This window comes from Staurois parvus, unplaced genomic scaffold, assembly GCF_062004578.1.
Source record: "Staurois parvus isolate SC_StPar_1 unplaced genomic scaffold, SC_StPar_1.0 ptg000334l, whole genome shotgun sequence".
Lineage (NCBI taxonomy): Eukaryota > Metazoa > Chordata > Amphibia > Anura > Ranidae > Staurois > Staurois parvus.
The window spans coordinates 6,356,306-6,370,377 of NW_028318130.1; the positions used below are offsets into that span (position 1 = coordinate 6,356,306).

The 14,072-nt window shown below is 41.3% G+C and overlaps 1 protein-coding gene across 1 annotated transcript in view; it reads right to left on the bottom strand.

Annotated features, from left to right (window-relative positions):
- GLRA3 (glycine receptor alpha 3) overlaps window positions 1–14,072 on the bottom strand; it is a 301,687-nt gene that overhangs the window by 83,682 nt on the left and 203,933 nt on the right. Inside the window, exon 4 of the mRNA XM_089684044.1 lies at window positions 5,520–5,743. Within this exon, the coding sequence (XP_089540170.1) occupies window positions 5,520–5,743 (224 nt within the window). The remainder of the gene's footprint in view (window positions 1–5,519; window positions 5,744–14,072) is intronic.

The window sequence follows — 14,072 nt, forward strand, 5'->3', positions numbered from 1 at the left end:
TTGTTGTAAGTTTGTAAGTATCTTGAATTTTATTTGTTGGGTGAGCAGAAGCCAGTGGAGGGATTGGCAGAGAGGGGTGGCAGACACTGAACGATTGGTAAGGTGGATGAATCTGGCAGCAGCATTCATGATGAACTGAAGGGGGGGCTAGCCTATGTAAAGGTAAGCCAGTGAGGGGGGAGTTGCAGTAATCAAGGCAGGAGATGGCCAGGGAGTGAGTTAAAAGGTTTGTGGTGTCATTGGTTAGGAAGAGGCATATCTTGTAGATGTTACTGGAGGTGGAGGCAGCAAGCTCTAGACAGTCATTGGATGTGGGTCGGAAAGGAGAGTTCAGAGTCTGGGATTACACCTAGAACCTTAGCATGCGGGGACAGGTTGATGATTGAGCTGTTGATTTTGACAGAGAAGTCAGGGGAAGGGGCACATAGGGGAGGAAATATTATGAGCTCAGTTTTGGATAGATTGATTTTCAGGAAGTGGTGAGACATCCAGTCTGATAACTCTGTTAGTATATTAGTGATGCGTGTGGAGACTGATGGAGTGAGCTGAGGGGCAGAGAGATAGATTTGGGAGTCATCAGCATAGAAATGGTATTCAAAGCCATGGGAGTTTGGAGGAAAAGCAGGGTAAGGAGATGGGACGTAGGTTATTAAGACCGGTGGGGTCTAGTGTGGACTTTTTAAATATGGGGGTAACTAGTGCATGGTTTAGAGAGTTGGGGAAGATGCCGGAAGAGAGGGAGAGATTGAAGGTGTGTGTTAGAGAGTGTAGGATAGAGCCAGAGGATAGAACAGGGTCCAGGGGACAGGTGGTTAGGTGAGCATTAGAAAAAAGTTTTGCAACCTCATCTATAGCAGTGGGGTTGAATGTGGGAAGTAGTGATTGCACCTGTGGACATGGAGTGTTATGTGGTGGAGGTATCTGCACATCTGAGATCTCCTCACAAATTCTACTTGGCACTTCAAAGTCTACTTGGCAGTGAGGAGGCAGGAATAGTATTTCTGGAGGGTAGATTTATATAGATTGAAATCTTTCTGAGGCTTAGTCTTCAGCTACAGATGCTCAGGAGTGTGGCTACGAGATTTTTGGTGTCATCTGTTTGCCAAGGTTGTAGGGGTTGGGGCTTGATCGTGTGTGTAGTGAGGGGGGAAAGCTTTTCTAGGGAGGATGACAGTGAGCTGCTGTAGACAGAAGTGGCTAAATTGGGGCAGAACAGTTGTGAGATTTTGTTGTGGAGGTGGTCAATAGCAGAGTAGAGAAGAGTTGAGGTGGTGAAGGTTTCTATGGGTAACTGGAGGGAGAGGAGGTGGAAGACAGGGAGAGAGTTAAACTAATAAGGTGATGATCAGAGGGTGGGAGTGGATTGTTGGAGAGGTTGCATGGAGTGCAAAGATAGGAGAATACAAGGTCAAGGGTATTGCCATTGGAGTGAGTAGAAGCCTGTATCCATTGCTTCATGTCAATAGAGGAGGCTAGACTAAGAAGTTTAGAAGTAGCAGGAGTATTCGCATTAACAGGGATGTTAACGCCACTGAGAATGATTGTGAGGATTTCAGAAGACAGAAAGCAGGGTAACCAGTCATCAAGGAATGTTGATCCTTGTCCAAGGGGCAGGTAGATTGCAGGAATTCTTAGAGAAAAGGTGGAAAATAGATGAATACAATATGACTGAAGAGAAGAGAGTGTCAGAGAGGGAGGTGGGTGAAGTACCTCATAGGTGCTCTGTGTGGATAGGAGGATTCCTATTCCACCTCTCTTCTGTCCACTGGATCTGGGGGAGTGAGTCCAGAAAAGACCATGGAAGAGGGAAGTAGGGGAGGTAATATGGGAGTGTGATTTGTATGAGGGGACATGCCTCAGTGTCCTGGAGGTTTTTTTAGCATGTAGATTTAGAATTAACAGGGGTTGGTGGGTACAGTAATAGGGAGAGGGCAGAAGGGAGGGTGATGTACATAAGGTGTGGGGTGAAGAAGAGAGAGTTTAAGGAGAGAAGATACAATTGTCAGAAGAAGTGGTAGAAGGTGCATGCTACCAAGAGAAAAGAATGCTGAATAGAGAAAGGGTCACCTGCTGCTTGATTGGCACTTTTCAATGCAGTTAGCAATGTATGTTCACTTCATGCAATCGCTAAGGTGCAGAGCATGAAGTGCATATCACTTCTATAAAGAATCACTTAGAGAAAGAATCACTAAAGGAAAGAACTCCAGCAATGTCCCCCCTAGCAAAGTGCCCCCTAGCAAAGTGCTATCCCCATAAATGTTCTCTAATTTTATACTATTATCTGTGGGGGTGGTTGGTTGTTAATTAATTAATCATGAGCTAATATAAGGATGGCTGACTATCAAAGAAAGCTTTTGACATCTAAGCCAGGCTTGCAAGAGACAGTTGTAAAGATAAGACCAGCCATAACTCAGGTATGACAATTGCAAGGCAACATAAACATTATGATGCAGACAGGGCAACATATGGTGTAAACCAGAATGTTTACTCTAGTCATCCAAGCAGATGCAAGGCAAAATCATGCTCTTTTAAATTTCTCTGCACATTAATGGTTATTTAAACTGACCACAGCTTTCCTTTGGTAATTGAACATTATTCTTTGTGTATTTATTTATTTATTGGAGCATTTGTATTAGGCGAAGGAGTGATGGACTGGCATCCGACCATCTTTTCATGGCATAGTGTTTGAAATTAGATTTGGGATGATTCTAATTATTTATAAAAATATTTATTTGTACAATGTACCCTAAACTCGATTTATGTTTTAAACCAAGCATGCATCTTACTTTCTTTTTTTATAGCAGATGGTGGTTTGTGTGCATTTTATGAAAGACAATGCATCACCTTGTAAACTCTAATCAATATTATTGACCTAATGTTCAACATAATAGCAACACAAAAACAATATCACCACAGCTAGAACACTCTTGTACAATTATTGGTAGACTAAAGTGATTTTTCCGTTAGTTTAAACTCAGAAAGCATGTGGAATAAGGCCCTCTTATTATCACTCAGAGGTAGTTAAGTGATCAAGGACAATGAGACAAGAATACTTGCTGGAGATAATGGTTTGAACAACAGTTCTAGGTCCTTCCAACCTTGGACAAGTTACACCACTAATCATACTATAAATGCACACAAAAAACTTGGTAATATCTGAATGGGATGCATTATAAATCCTTGTTGCCTTGCATGATTGTTTTAATAAATAAATAATGATGATGATGATAATATTTGCTGAATGCTTAATTTTAAAATAGATGACATAGTCTAGTGCTTAGACCCTGGTTATTATGGCAAATAACATCTACAGTATTGGTATGTTTCACTGACAGAAGATTATCCTGGTTAAAAAACCAAACTGCAAATAAACCCACAGCGTTAAAAGATTTATGTGCTATGCCCTAACATTACTTCACTCTAGTTCTTTATACCCTTTCGTTATACGATAATAACAAATAAACAAATACCTCCTTACACTTCTACTAAACAGAAGGCAGTTAAGTGTCCAACATCAGTGAATCGCATTACTTATCACTTTGCTTAATCTTGGCATTAAAGGAAAGATTCAGGATAAAATTGCACCCTGAACTGAACTATGTGCCTCCTTGAATGCCATCTGCCCATTACACAGTAATTGCATCAGTGCTCATTGTTCGCTTCATTTCTTAATTTTAGCTTTGCAAGTTTTTTGGTACACTAAATACAATACACAACTATCAGCTGTGCATCCGCTCAGCTAAGCCTACAACCAGTGACTGTGTGTGGGGGGTGGGTGTCAGTGCCATAAATATTCTGCTGTCAAAGATTGGGGAGGGAGGGGGGGACATGAGTCAGTGGTACTACAACATTATATGATGCTGATAGTATTGGAGAATTAAATTATGTTGTCTAATATACTGTATATAGTTTGCCCCCACTGAGTGACCTAATGGAGTTGATTTATTAAACTCCCTAGTGGTCTGATCATGTCAGTATTTCTGTGCTCAAAGCGGTACATTTTTTTGCATGGAAATATGTATTTTTTTTATTGTAGGCCTGTAATTTTTAGGAATAACTCACTGAAATCTGTCCGAACAAGAGTCTAGTAAACATCCCGGATAAAATTTGAAACATGAAATCATAAATTATAACATAATAAATAATCATAAAAAATAATAATAATATAATAATAATAATAATAATAAATTTAATTCAATAATACAATCAAACCAAAAACACTGAAATTTGAAATATAGCGCCAAGTTCGCACATCACTGAGCTCAGTCGCAGAATCATTTTCAGTGTCTGATGACAAATTTCCCCCACGAATCATTATCACTCAATTCTGCAAGTGGTTCTAATTTACTATCGCTGTTCTCTAGCTGGTCTAAAACCGCTTTTGGCCTAAAGGGATGCTTTTTTGGACGCCATGGACGTTTCTCAGTTTCCAGGCAGAAAGAACAGTAAAAATGCAGGCAGGGCACAGGACAAAGCACTAGGGACAAAATGTATGTGAAATGGTTTGATACAGGAATGTTATACTATGAGATTTTAGTGTATTTAGTGAATGTCACTTTTAAAATTTTTGAATCTTCCGCCGGTTCCGGCCCTCACAGGGACATCACAGGGAATGGAACCCGGAAGACAGATGCCGGCATCCGCCGGAAGAGATGGCTGGGGATGCTGCAGGGGGGACATCGTAGGAACGCAGGACAAGGTAAGTGCTGGAGGGAATCCCAGAGCAATGCTGCAAGGTATTCCCGTGTGTAGCTCGGGGGTTACCGCTTCTGGTACTGAAAGTTTACCCCGAGCTACACTCGGGAATACCACCAGGGAGGTTAAAGCAAATAGGCTATGAACTTTAAAAGGGGATTTTCTAATTTAGTGATTGAGGTTAAGTTCTGCTTATTTTCATCATCCATTCATGTGCAAACAAAACTTTTTTTACAATTTTCCTTGCACTTAACTTGATATTCTTTGCAAAGTGAATTTTTACCACATTCGCTAAGCTAAGAGAAAATTTCCTTGCAATGTGAACAGCCAATCTGACCTTATTAAATCAACCCCAATGTGTCTCTGCTGAGTGAAATAAAATGCCATCAGTGGGTGTTGTAACACAATTTTCTGATCATAAATATTCATGACATAGAATGCTGCTGTTAAATGAAACTGTGTAATATGACTTATAGCATAATATAATACGTAGCCACTGCATGATATCATGTGATTCAGCTCAGCAACAGTCTAAGGATACAATTTACATACATCATTTCTTATTATTTCTTCCATGGTGATGATGTCCATTTTTTCCCTTAGGTCTTTTTCATAACTTTCATATACAATAAAGCTGATGGAAAAAGCACTCAAGAAAATATGACCCTTCACTGATTGATTGATTTGCCTTTTAATTGAAGTAGGAGGTATGTGAGAGTTACATATTCTGCAACATGTATATTATTAGTATTTAACATCTTTGATACTTTTGCATAATAATGTAAAACTTGCGTAGTTGCTGTTTGACAAATATGGATACTTACCGAATGGAATACAGAACATTTCCATCCTTGAATATTCTTAGGAGCTTGTTGTCAGTTGTAACTTCATGAAAGTTAGCACCTTTTTCATTTGCAAAGAATAAATCAGGTTTCCATATAGAATCCAACATAGAAGGGTCTAAATCTAAAGAATCATCTGGATATTCACTGTAGGCAAGACGTGGGTCATTCCACTTCTGTCGCAAAAAGATATTCAAGCGGTAGTCCTGCAAAAAAAAATCTGATATAAGTATAATATACAACAACCTGTTTTTTCATTGAAATAAAAGATATATGGCAGAATTAAATAGTGTTCATCATGAAAAAAATGAAGTGAAGTCACTAACATAAAGAAATACCAACTGCCAGGGGCGGACTGACCATTTGGAAACTTGGGCACTGCCCGAGGGCCCGGGGTCAGTAGGGGGCCCCATGAGATACCCCTGATACCATTTTCATAGGCTTTTTTGAGTTTGGGCAAGGACACAGGGGCCCCATGACCCCCTATTGCCCGGGGGCCCCATGAGGTGTCAGTCTGCCCCTGCCAACTGCATTCTGTTAGGATACAGAATGCCAGCACTGGAATTATTGACCATAGCAGTCCACTCCCTGAAATCAGTGGTTAAGTATAAGGTCCCATTCACTTCTCTGATCCTGTACACACATTACCATGTGTTGTAGTGCATTGAAACACAGAGAATTAGGGCACCATTCAAAATGTACTGCAACACACCCAATTGTAAAGGTGTCTTTCCCTTTGTGTTTAAAGGATAAATTCACCTTTTGTAAACATGTTACATGTTACACCCTTATTCATGATGTAACATGTTATGAAAGGACTGACCACCACCCCTATCAATCCCCCATTGTGACAGCTAGGGGGGGAACCTCTACCCTCGATAACTGTCACAATTTAGAAAAAACATGGCCATGCGGGGCTCCCTCCATGGTCGAGTCATTCATTCTCAGTATTCTGTTAATGGGAAAACTAGAAGTTCTGACAGTCTTTGCTGCTGTCAGCTTGTAGTTCTCAATGAACTACCACGGCACTGTTGAGAGCTGTGGTAGTTCATTGATTCTTTCTGTCTGTGTGTATCTGCTTGCCCTTATGAGGTACAAGCACACAAATACACTGACAGGTCTGCAGGAGTCCTGAATGGCACCAGCAATCTGCTAATTGCTGGCACAATGCTTTCCAGGCTCACAAAACAAAACATTGTAAATGTACATTTTGATTACCTTCAAAAAAAATGTGCATTTATTATTTTTTGTTAAAAGGCGAACTTATCCTTTAACTTTGGAAAGGGCTGGGAGATTTTTTCACCCCTCAAGCTTCTGCTAAAGTTGAAGGGGTGAACATTTTGTAAAATTTCCACTACAGGCTTGTTCATTATTTTTTTATGGGCTTTCTTTGGAAATATGGTCTTGTAAAAATGATCTTTTTTGTTTTTTATTTTATGTTCTATGGTGATCATTTAAAATGTAGTTTTAGTGTAAATAAAAAGTACAATTTATTCAAGAACTTATCCCATTAAAAAAAAATAAAATTATGTTTCTGATACTAAGCATTGCAAATTATTTGCAAATTACATTTTTTTCAGACTTTAAAATTAATTAGACATTAAAAATACATGCTAAATTTAGAAAATTACAATGAAATGAAATCATTACTTTATTAAATAAATGTATTGTTATACAGTTTGCCATGATAATTAAATTTGAACGTTTTTAAAACAAATTATATTTTATCATTCATTGAACTCAGAAATGGAAGCAGCTTTCATTTTCAATAATCATTCTCTTGTACAGTAAATCAAATTAAAGTCAAAGATAATTTCTATGGTTCTTATGAAAAGGAAAACTGAGGGTGGGTATATATTAATAAGGAATGTAAAAAGGTAGTTATTCAAGGTTGGATTAACTAGTAAGATTTAGACCAGTTTATGCCTAAAAAAATTAAAGGATGAGAGAATAGACCTGGATTTAAAACATCACAAACATCTCAGTTCACCACAACATATTTAATAAGACTTGTCCACTCTGTAAAGAATAATATAATTGTCAGGAAGGTACATGGCTGTGCAGGCACAGATGTGCAGGTACCCGTTCTGTTATGCATAATTGTGCACATCTGAGTTTGCGCATGTGATTGAGCGCACCCGCGACCACTGCTGCTAATGTTGTTGCCAATGGGACTATTTAAACCCAGCAATTCTGTTAGCCTATGCTGTCTGATCTGCAGCTCCCCCGGTATTCCTGTGCCTGTTCCCGTATGTGATACCTGTGATTGACCTTGGCTTGCTTCTGCCTCTGCCTTCTGTATCTGCTTGATCTGCCCCCACCATTGCTGACCTTGACCTTTAATCCGACTATTCTTTTGGCCGCCATTTATGCCTAACCTGCCCATCTGTTACCGACCCAGCTTGTTTGACCCTGCATCCAGCTCAGCCAGCCTGCTCTGCTACCTCTCTGTTCTGCTGTGACGTCTGCCTGCAGCCAGCCTGCTCTGCTACCTGTCTGTTCTGCTGTGACGTCTGCCTGCAGCCAGCCTGCTCTGCTACCTGTCTGTTCTGCTGTGACGTCTGCCTGCAGTCAACCTGCTCTGCTACCTGCCTGTCCTGCCATGACGTCTGCCTGCAGCCAGCCTGCTCTGCTACCAGCCTGTCCTGCCGTGACGTCTGCCTGCAGCCAGCCTGCTCTGCTACCAGCCTGTCCTGCCGTGACGTCTGCCTGCAGCCAGCCTGCTCTGCTGCCTGTCTGTTCTGCCGTGACGTCTGCCTGCAGCCAGCCTGCTCTGCTACCTGTCTGTTCTGGTGTGACGTCTGCCTGCAGCCAGCCTGCTCTGCTACCTGTCTGTTCTGCTGTGACGTCTGCCTGCAGCCAGCCTGCTCTGCTACCTGTCTGTTCTGCCGTGACGTCTGCCTGCAGTCAGCCTGCTCTGCTACCTGACTGTCCTGCCATGACGTCTGCCTGCAGCCAGCCTGCTCTGCTACCTGCCTGTCCTGCCATGACGTCTGCCTGCAGCCAGCCTGCTCTGCTACCAGCCTGTCCTGCCGTGACGTCTGCCTGCAGCCAGCCTGCTCTGCTGCCTGTCTGTTCTGCTATGACGTCTGCCTGCAGGCAGCCTGCTCTGCTACCTGTCTGTTCTGCTGTGACATCTGCCTGCAGCCAGCCTGCTCTGCTACCTGACTGTCCTGCCATGACGTCTGCCTGCAGCCAGCCTGCTCTGCTACAAGCCTGTCCTGCCGTGACGTCTGCCTGCAGCCAGCCTGCTCTGCTACCAGCCTGTCCTGCCGTGACGTCTGCCTGCAGTCAGCCTGCTCTGCTGCCTGTCTGTTCTGCTATGACGTCTGCCTGCAGGCAGCCTGCTCTGCTACCTGTCTGTTCTGCTGTGACATCTGCCTGCAGCCAGCCTGCTCTGCTACCTGTCTGTTCTGCTGTGACGTCTGCCTGCAGCCAGCCTGCTCTGCTACCTGTCTGTTCTGCTGTGATGTCTGCCTGCAGTCAGCCTTCTCTGCTACCTGACTGTCCTGCCATGACGTCTGCCTGCAGCCAGCCTGCTCTGCTACCAGCCTGTCCTGCCGTGACGTCTGCCTGCAGCCAGCCTGCTCTGCTACCTGTCTGTTCTGCTATGACGTCTGCCTGCAGCCAGCCTGCTCTGCTACCTATCTGTTCTGCTGTAACGTCTATCTGCTGTCATTCAGTTCTGCTATCAGCCTGTCCTACTATGATGTCTGCCTGCAGCCAGCCTGCTCTGCTACCTATCTGTTCTGCTGTAACGTCTATCTGCTGTCATTCAGTTCTGCTATCAGCCTGTCCTACTATGATGTCTGCCTGCTGCCAGCCTGCTCTACCATCAGCCTGTCAAACCGTGACATCTGGGTACTGCCAGTCCGCCTGCCACCAGCCTGCTCTGCTACCTGTCTGTTCTGCTATGACGTCTGCCTGCAGCCAGCCTGCTCTGCTACCTATCTGTTCTGCTGTAACGTCTATCTGCTGTCATTCAGTTCTGCTATCAGCCTGTCCTACTATGATGTCTGCCTGCAGCCAGCCTGCTCTACCATCAGCCTGTCAAACCGTGACATCTGGGTACTGCCAGTCTGCCTGCTACCAGCCTGCTCCGCTGCACATCCTGATGCCAGCCCACTCTGCTACGAAATCCACCTACCGACAGCTATTCCATCTGCCAGCGAAGTGCCAGCTGTTCTACACAGACTACAGGACTGACCAGGCACTCAAACCCTGCCATGCTTTTGTGGTTGCTGCTCCACCTTCAGTGGCCCTTGACCCAGAGCAGTACAAGTTCCTCTACCATCAGGCTCACAAGCAAGGTACACGACAACAATTTATTACACGGTTGTCTGGATGTTTAATTGTGTTATTGTGATGATTTGATTGGTCACACAGATCTGCATATAAATATAAAGGCAAACCTAATATCAATGATTTGCTAATTCTCCTCATTTTCAGAATATTCAAAAAAACTGCTCATTTTTGGATCACCAGAATATTGCCATGTAGATCTGTGTGATGACCAGGCAATCATACAATTTAGGATCCAGACAAATGTGATCATAAAACTGATTAATTATTTAAAGTGATATTTTTAATAACAAATATATTATACTTACCTGCTCTGAGCAGTGGTTTTTTACAGAGCACCCTTGATCTTCCTCTTCTCAGGTCTGCCATCAGCACTCCTGGCCCCTAACTCCTGCCCAGTGCCCCCAGAGCAAGCAGATTTCTATTGGGGCACCCGAGCAGGCTCACTCTTGAGCCGCAACTCTGTAAGTCCATTCACACATGGAGCGAGCTTGGCCCTGCCTCCTAGCTCTCTCCTAATTGGCTCACGGGCTGTGATTGACAGTAGTAGGAGCCAAAGGCTCCTTCTGCTGTCTCAGCCAATGAGCCGCTGCTCTCATTCATATCACTGGATTGAGACAGGGCTTAGATAAATATGGGGGGTTGCTGCACACAGAGGGTTTTTTACCTTCATGCATAGAATGGACGAAGGTAAAAAATCCTTGACCCTTTACAACCACTTTAATTATTATTATAATATAGTTCAATGATTAAAAAAAGGTTTCAATTTACCTCTGTTCCTCAATCAGAAACATTAATCCAGCATGATTACTTCCCAAAAAATCCCAGCATTCTAATTTTATCCTTTTTGCTTTTATAGTTGTGCTGAGATATTTTTACCTGATTTTTTTTTTTTGGGAAAATACTGTGTATTTTTGTTTTCTGGATATTTTAGATATTTTAATTATTGTTTACTGTCTGTATCCAGGCATTCTACTTTTCTCCTATTTTCACATTCATTAACTGCATTACCTCAGTCTCCAACCCATGCAGCAAACCTATAATAATGACTTACTGAGCAGTCTGGTATGGCATCAGGAACATACTATTATTATCTGAAAGCCTAAGGGGCTTTAAAATAAAGAGGAAGATTAATTATAGACATTTTCTTGTTATGTAGGAAGCTATTAGAAAATCTCTGCCAATGGGCAAACTGGATTATCAGTAGTATGTCTCTGTGACAAAACACAATAAACAAAGCTCTATAAGACATGACTGTAAACTATTTTGTTTTAAAAATATAATTCAAAAAGCCATTAGATTCTTGTTGTCTAATAACATTTTGCTTTCTTGGTTGACCATTGGGCTACCTCTGAGTTTTGTGCATGCCTCCTACAAAAAGTCCAATGGATACCCGTAACAGAGCACATGGAAAGCTGATAATCCTGCTCATCGTTGTGAGAAAATGGCTTAGCATTGTCAGCCTGCAACAGAAATTGCTGTTGCTGGCAGGATCTCCAAGTAAAAAATATTTGCAACAGATTAAAAAAAAAAAGAAAGAAAACTGTATATAGTGAGGCATTCTAGAAGCATTCTGGAAAACTAGATTTATGATGTACATACACCTTGAATGAAGCTTTGTAGGGAACAAAGTCCAGTGTCTTGGTGGAAGACTTCTTTTTCTATTTCAGATCAGACATAACAAAATAGAGATGCTGCAGCCTTTTGCCATTGTAACATGCATAATCAGAAGATATGAGTGTGAATTTTACAAATATCAACCTTGATCCTGAGCCACAACCAAATGATCTTTTTTCAATTCAATACCGATAGCATGTAGATATACACATTCTAGAATTGTCTCTCTCCAAAGATAATAATGAGGCTTTAAATGAAAATGTATTTTTATTTGTTTCTTTTGCCTGATGCTTAAGGTGATTGCAGCCTTATTAGACCTTGTAGAAAAAGTGCTAAACCCATTAGTCACAAACACCGATAGATTCCAGCCAGATACAACTGATTTCTTGAACAAGCTCCACAATATACAGCAATTACCACCAAATATACTTCTAGTGGATATGGATATAGAACCTCTATACAGCAACAAAAGGATGGGTTTACCGCATGTCACAGATTCTTGTCATATACAGTGCTGAGGATATTACATAGCTCATTGAATCCATTCTTACACACAACTATTTCACTTTCAACCATAACATTTATCTACAGTATATGAAAACTGCTATGCAGTGCTGAATAACCAAATAGGGAGAGTAGGCTCTGGCCTATGGGCCCCTATGTAGTTTAAGGGCCCCGAAATAACAGATCAAAATACTATTGATTTGATTTTGAAAGAAAATTACAATTTAGCCTTTTGAACCATTTGCCCTCCGGAAGATTTACCCCCTTCATGACCAGGCCATTTTTTGCTGTTCGGCACTGTGCTATTTCAACTGGTAATCGCGCTGTCATGCAATGCTGTACCCACATGAAATTTATTTTCTTTTTTTCACACAAATAGAGCTTTCTTTTGGTGACATTTGATCCAATAAACTCAAAGTCCTAATACATGTATAATAATTGGTCTGTGTGAAAGTTATAGTATCTACAAACTAAAGTATATATATTGGAATTTACACAGCTTTTACTTTCTGACTGCCTATCACGTTTCTTAAGATGCGTAATTGCCAGGACAGTACAACCCCCCCCCCCAAATGATCCCTTTTTGGAAAGTAGACACCCCAAGGATTTTGCAGAGAGGCATGTTGAGTCCATGGAACATTTTATTTTTTGCCACAATTTTTTTGAAAATGACAATTTATTTTTACCACAAAGTTGTCACTTAAATGATAAATTGCTCATGCATGCCATGGCTATATGTTGAATAACACCCTAAAACACATACTGATACTTCTCCCGAGTATGGGGATACCACATATGAGAGTATTTTTGGCAGCCTAGCTACATACAGGCCCCCAAAATCCAATGACCACTTCCAGGCTTTCAAAGGGCATATTTCATCATATCACTTCCTCACTACCTACCACAGTTTCGGAGGCCCTAAAATGCAAGAATAGTACAAACACCCCCCAAATGACCCCTTTTTGGAAAGTAGACACTCCAAAGAATTTAGAAACAGGCATAGTGAGTATTTTGCAGGTCTCATATTTTCTCACAAGGTTTTGAAATATAAAAAAGGAAAAGAAAAAATACATTTTAGTTTTCTTTCCTCATTTTTCAAAAATGTGTCAACAAATGAAATCTGCAAAATACTCACCATGCCTCTTAGCAGATACCTTGGAGTGTCTGCTTTCCAAAAAGGGGTCATTTGGAGGGGTTGTTATTACTATCCTGGCATTTCAGGACCAACATTAGAAGCTTATGCCACACATCACCCACTCTTGAAGATCAAGCCTTTTCTGACACTTTTTGCTTACATGAAAAAAAGTTTTTTATTTTGCTAAAAAAATTACTATGAACCCCCAAACAATATATTTTTTTTAAATCAGAGGCCCTAGAGAATATAATGGTGGGTTTTGAAAATTTTTATGTCACACTGTATTTGCGCAGCAATTTTTCAAATGCAAATCTTTTGGGAAAAATGCACTTTCTAGAATTTTAATGCAAAAAAACATAATATATTGCCCAATTGTTTGATAAAATTTAAAAGATGATGTTACGCTGAGAAAATGGATACCAAACATGACATTCTTTAAAATTGTGCATGCCCGTGCAATGGCGACAAATTACATACATTTTTAAACCTTTACAGGTCACCAATTTATATTTACACAGGAGGTCTAGTGCTATAATTACTGACCCCGATCTGATGTTGGCGATGATACCTCACATGCATGGTGCAATCTCTGTTTACATACTGACATGGGACCAACGCTTCCATAAGCTTTTGAGCACGAGCATGGGAAGGGGGGAGGGGCAGGGGTGATTTTTTTTTACACTGTCCCTTTCTTTTTTTGATCACTTTTTATATATCACAGGGAATGTAAATATCCCTGCGATAGCAATAGGTAGTGACAGGTACTCTTTTCTGAGAAATATGGGTATCTATTAGACTCTAGATATCTCCTCTGCCCTTAAAGCATCTGATCACACCAAGATCGGTGTGATCAGATGATTTCCCAATTAAAAATGGCGCTGTTAAAGTCTGGCAAAACGGAAATGATGAAATGCTTATAGCTTCCTGTCTCTTAAACCATAGAGATGATTGGAGCCATTCTTGTCTCTAACCATCTC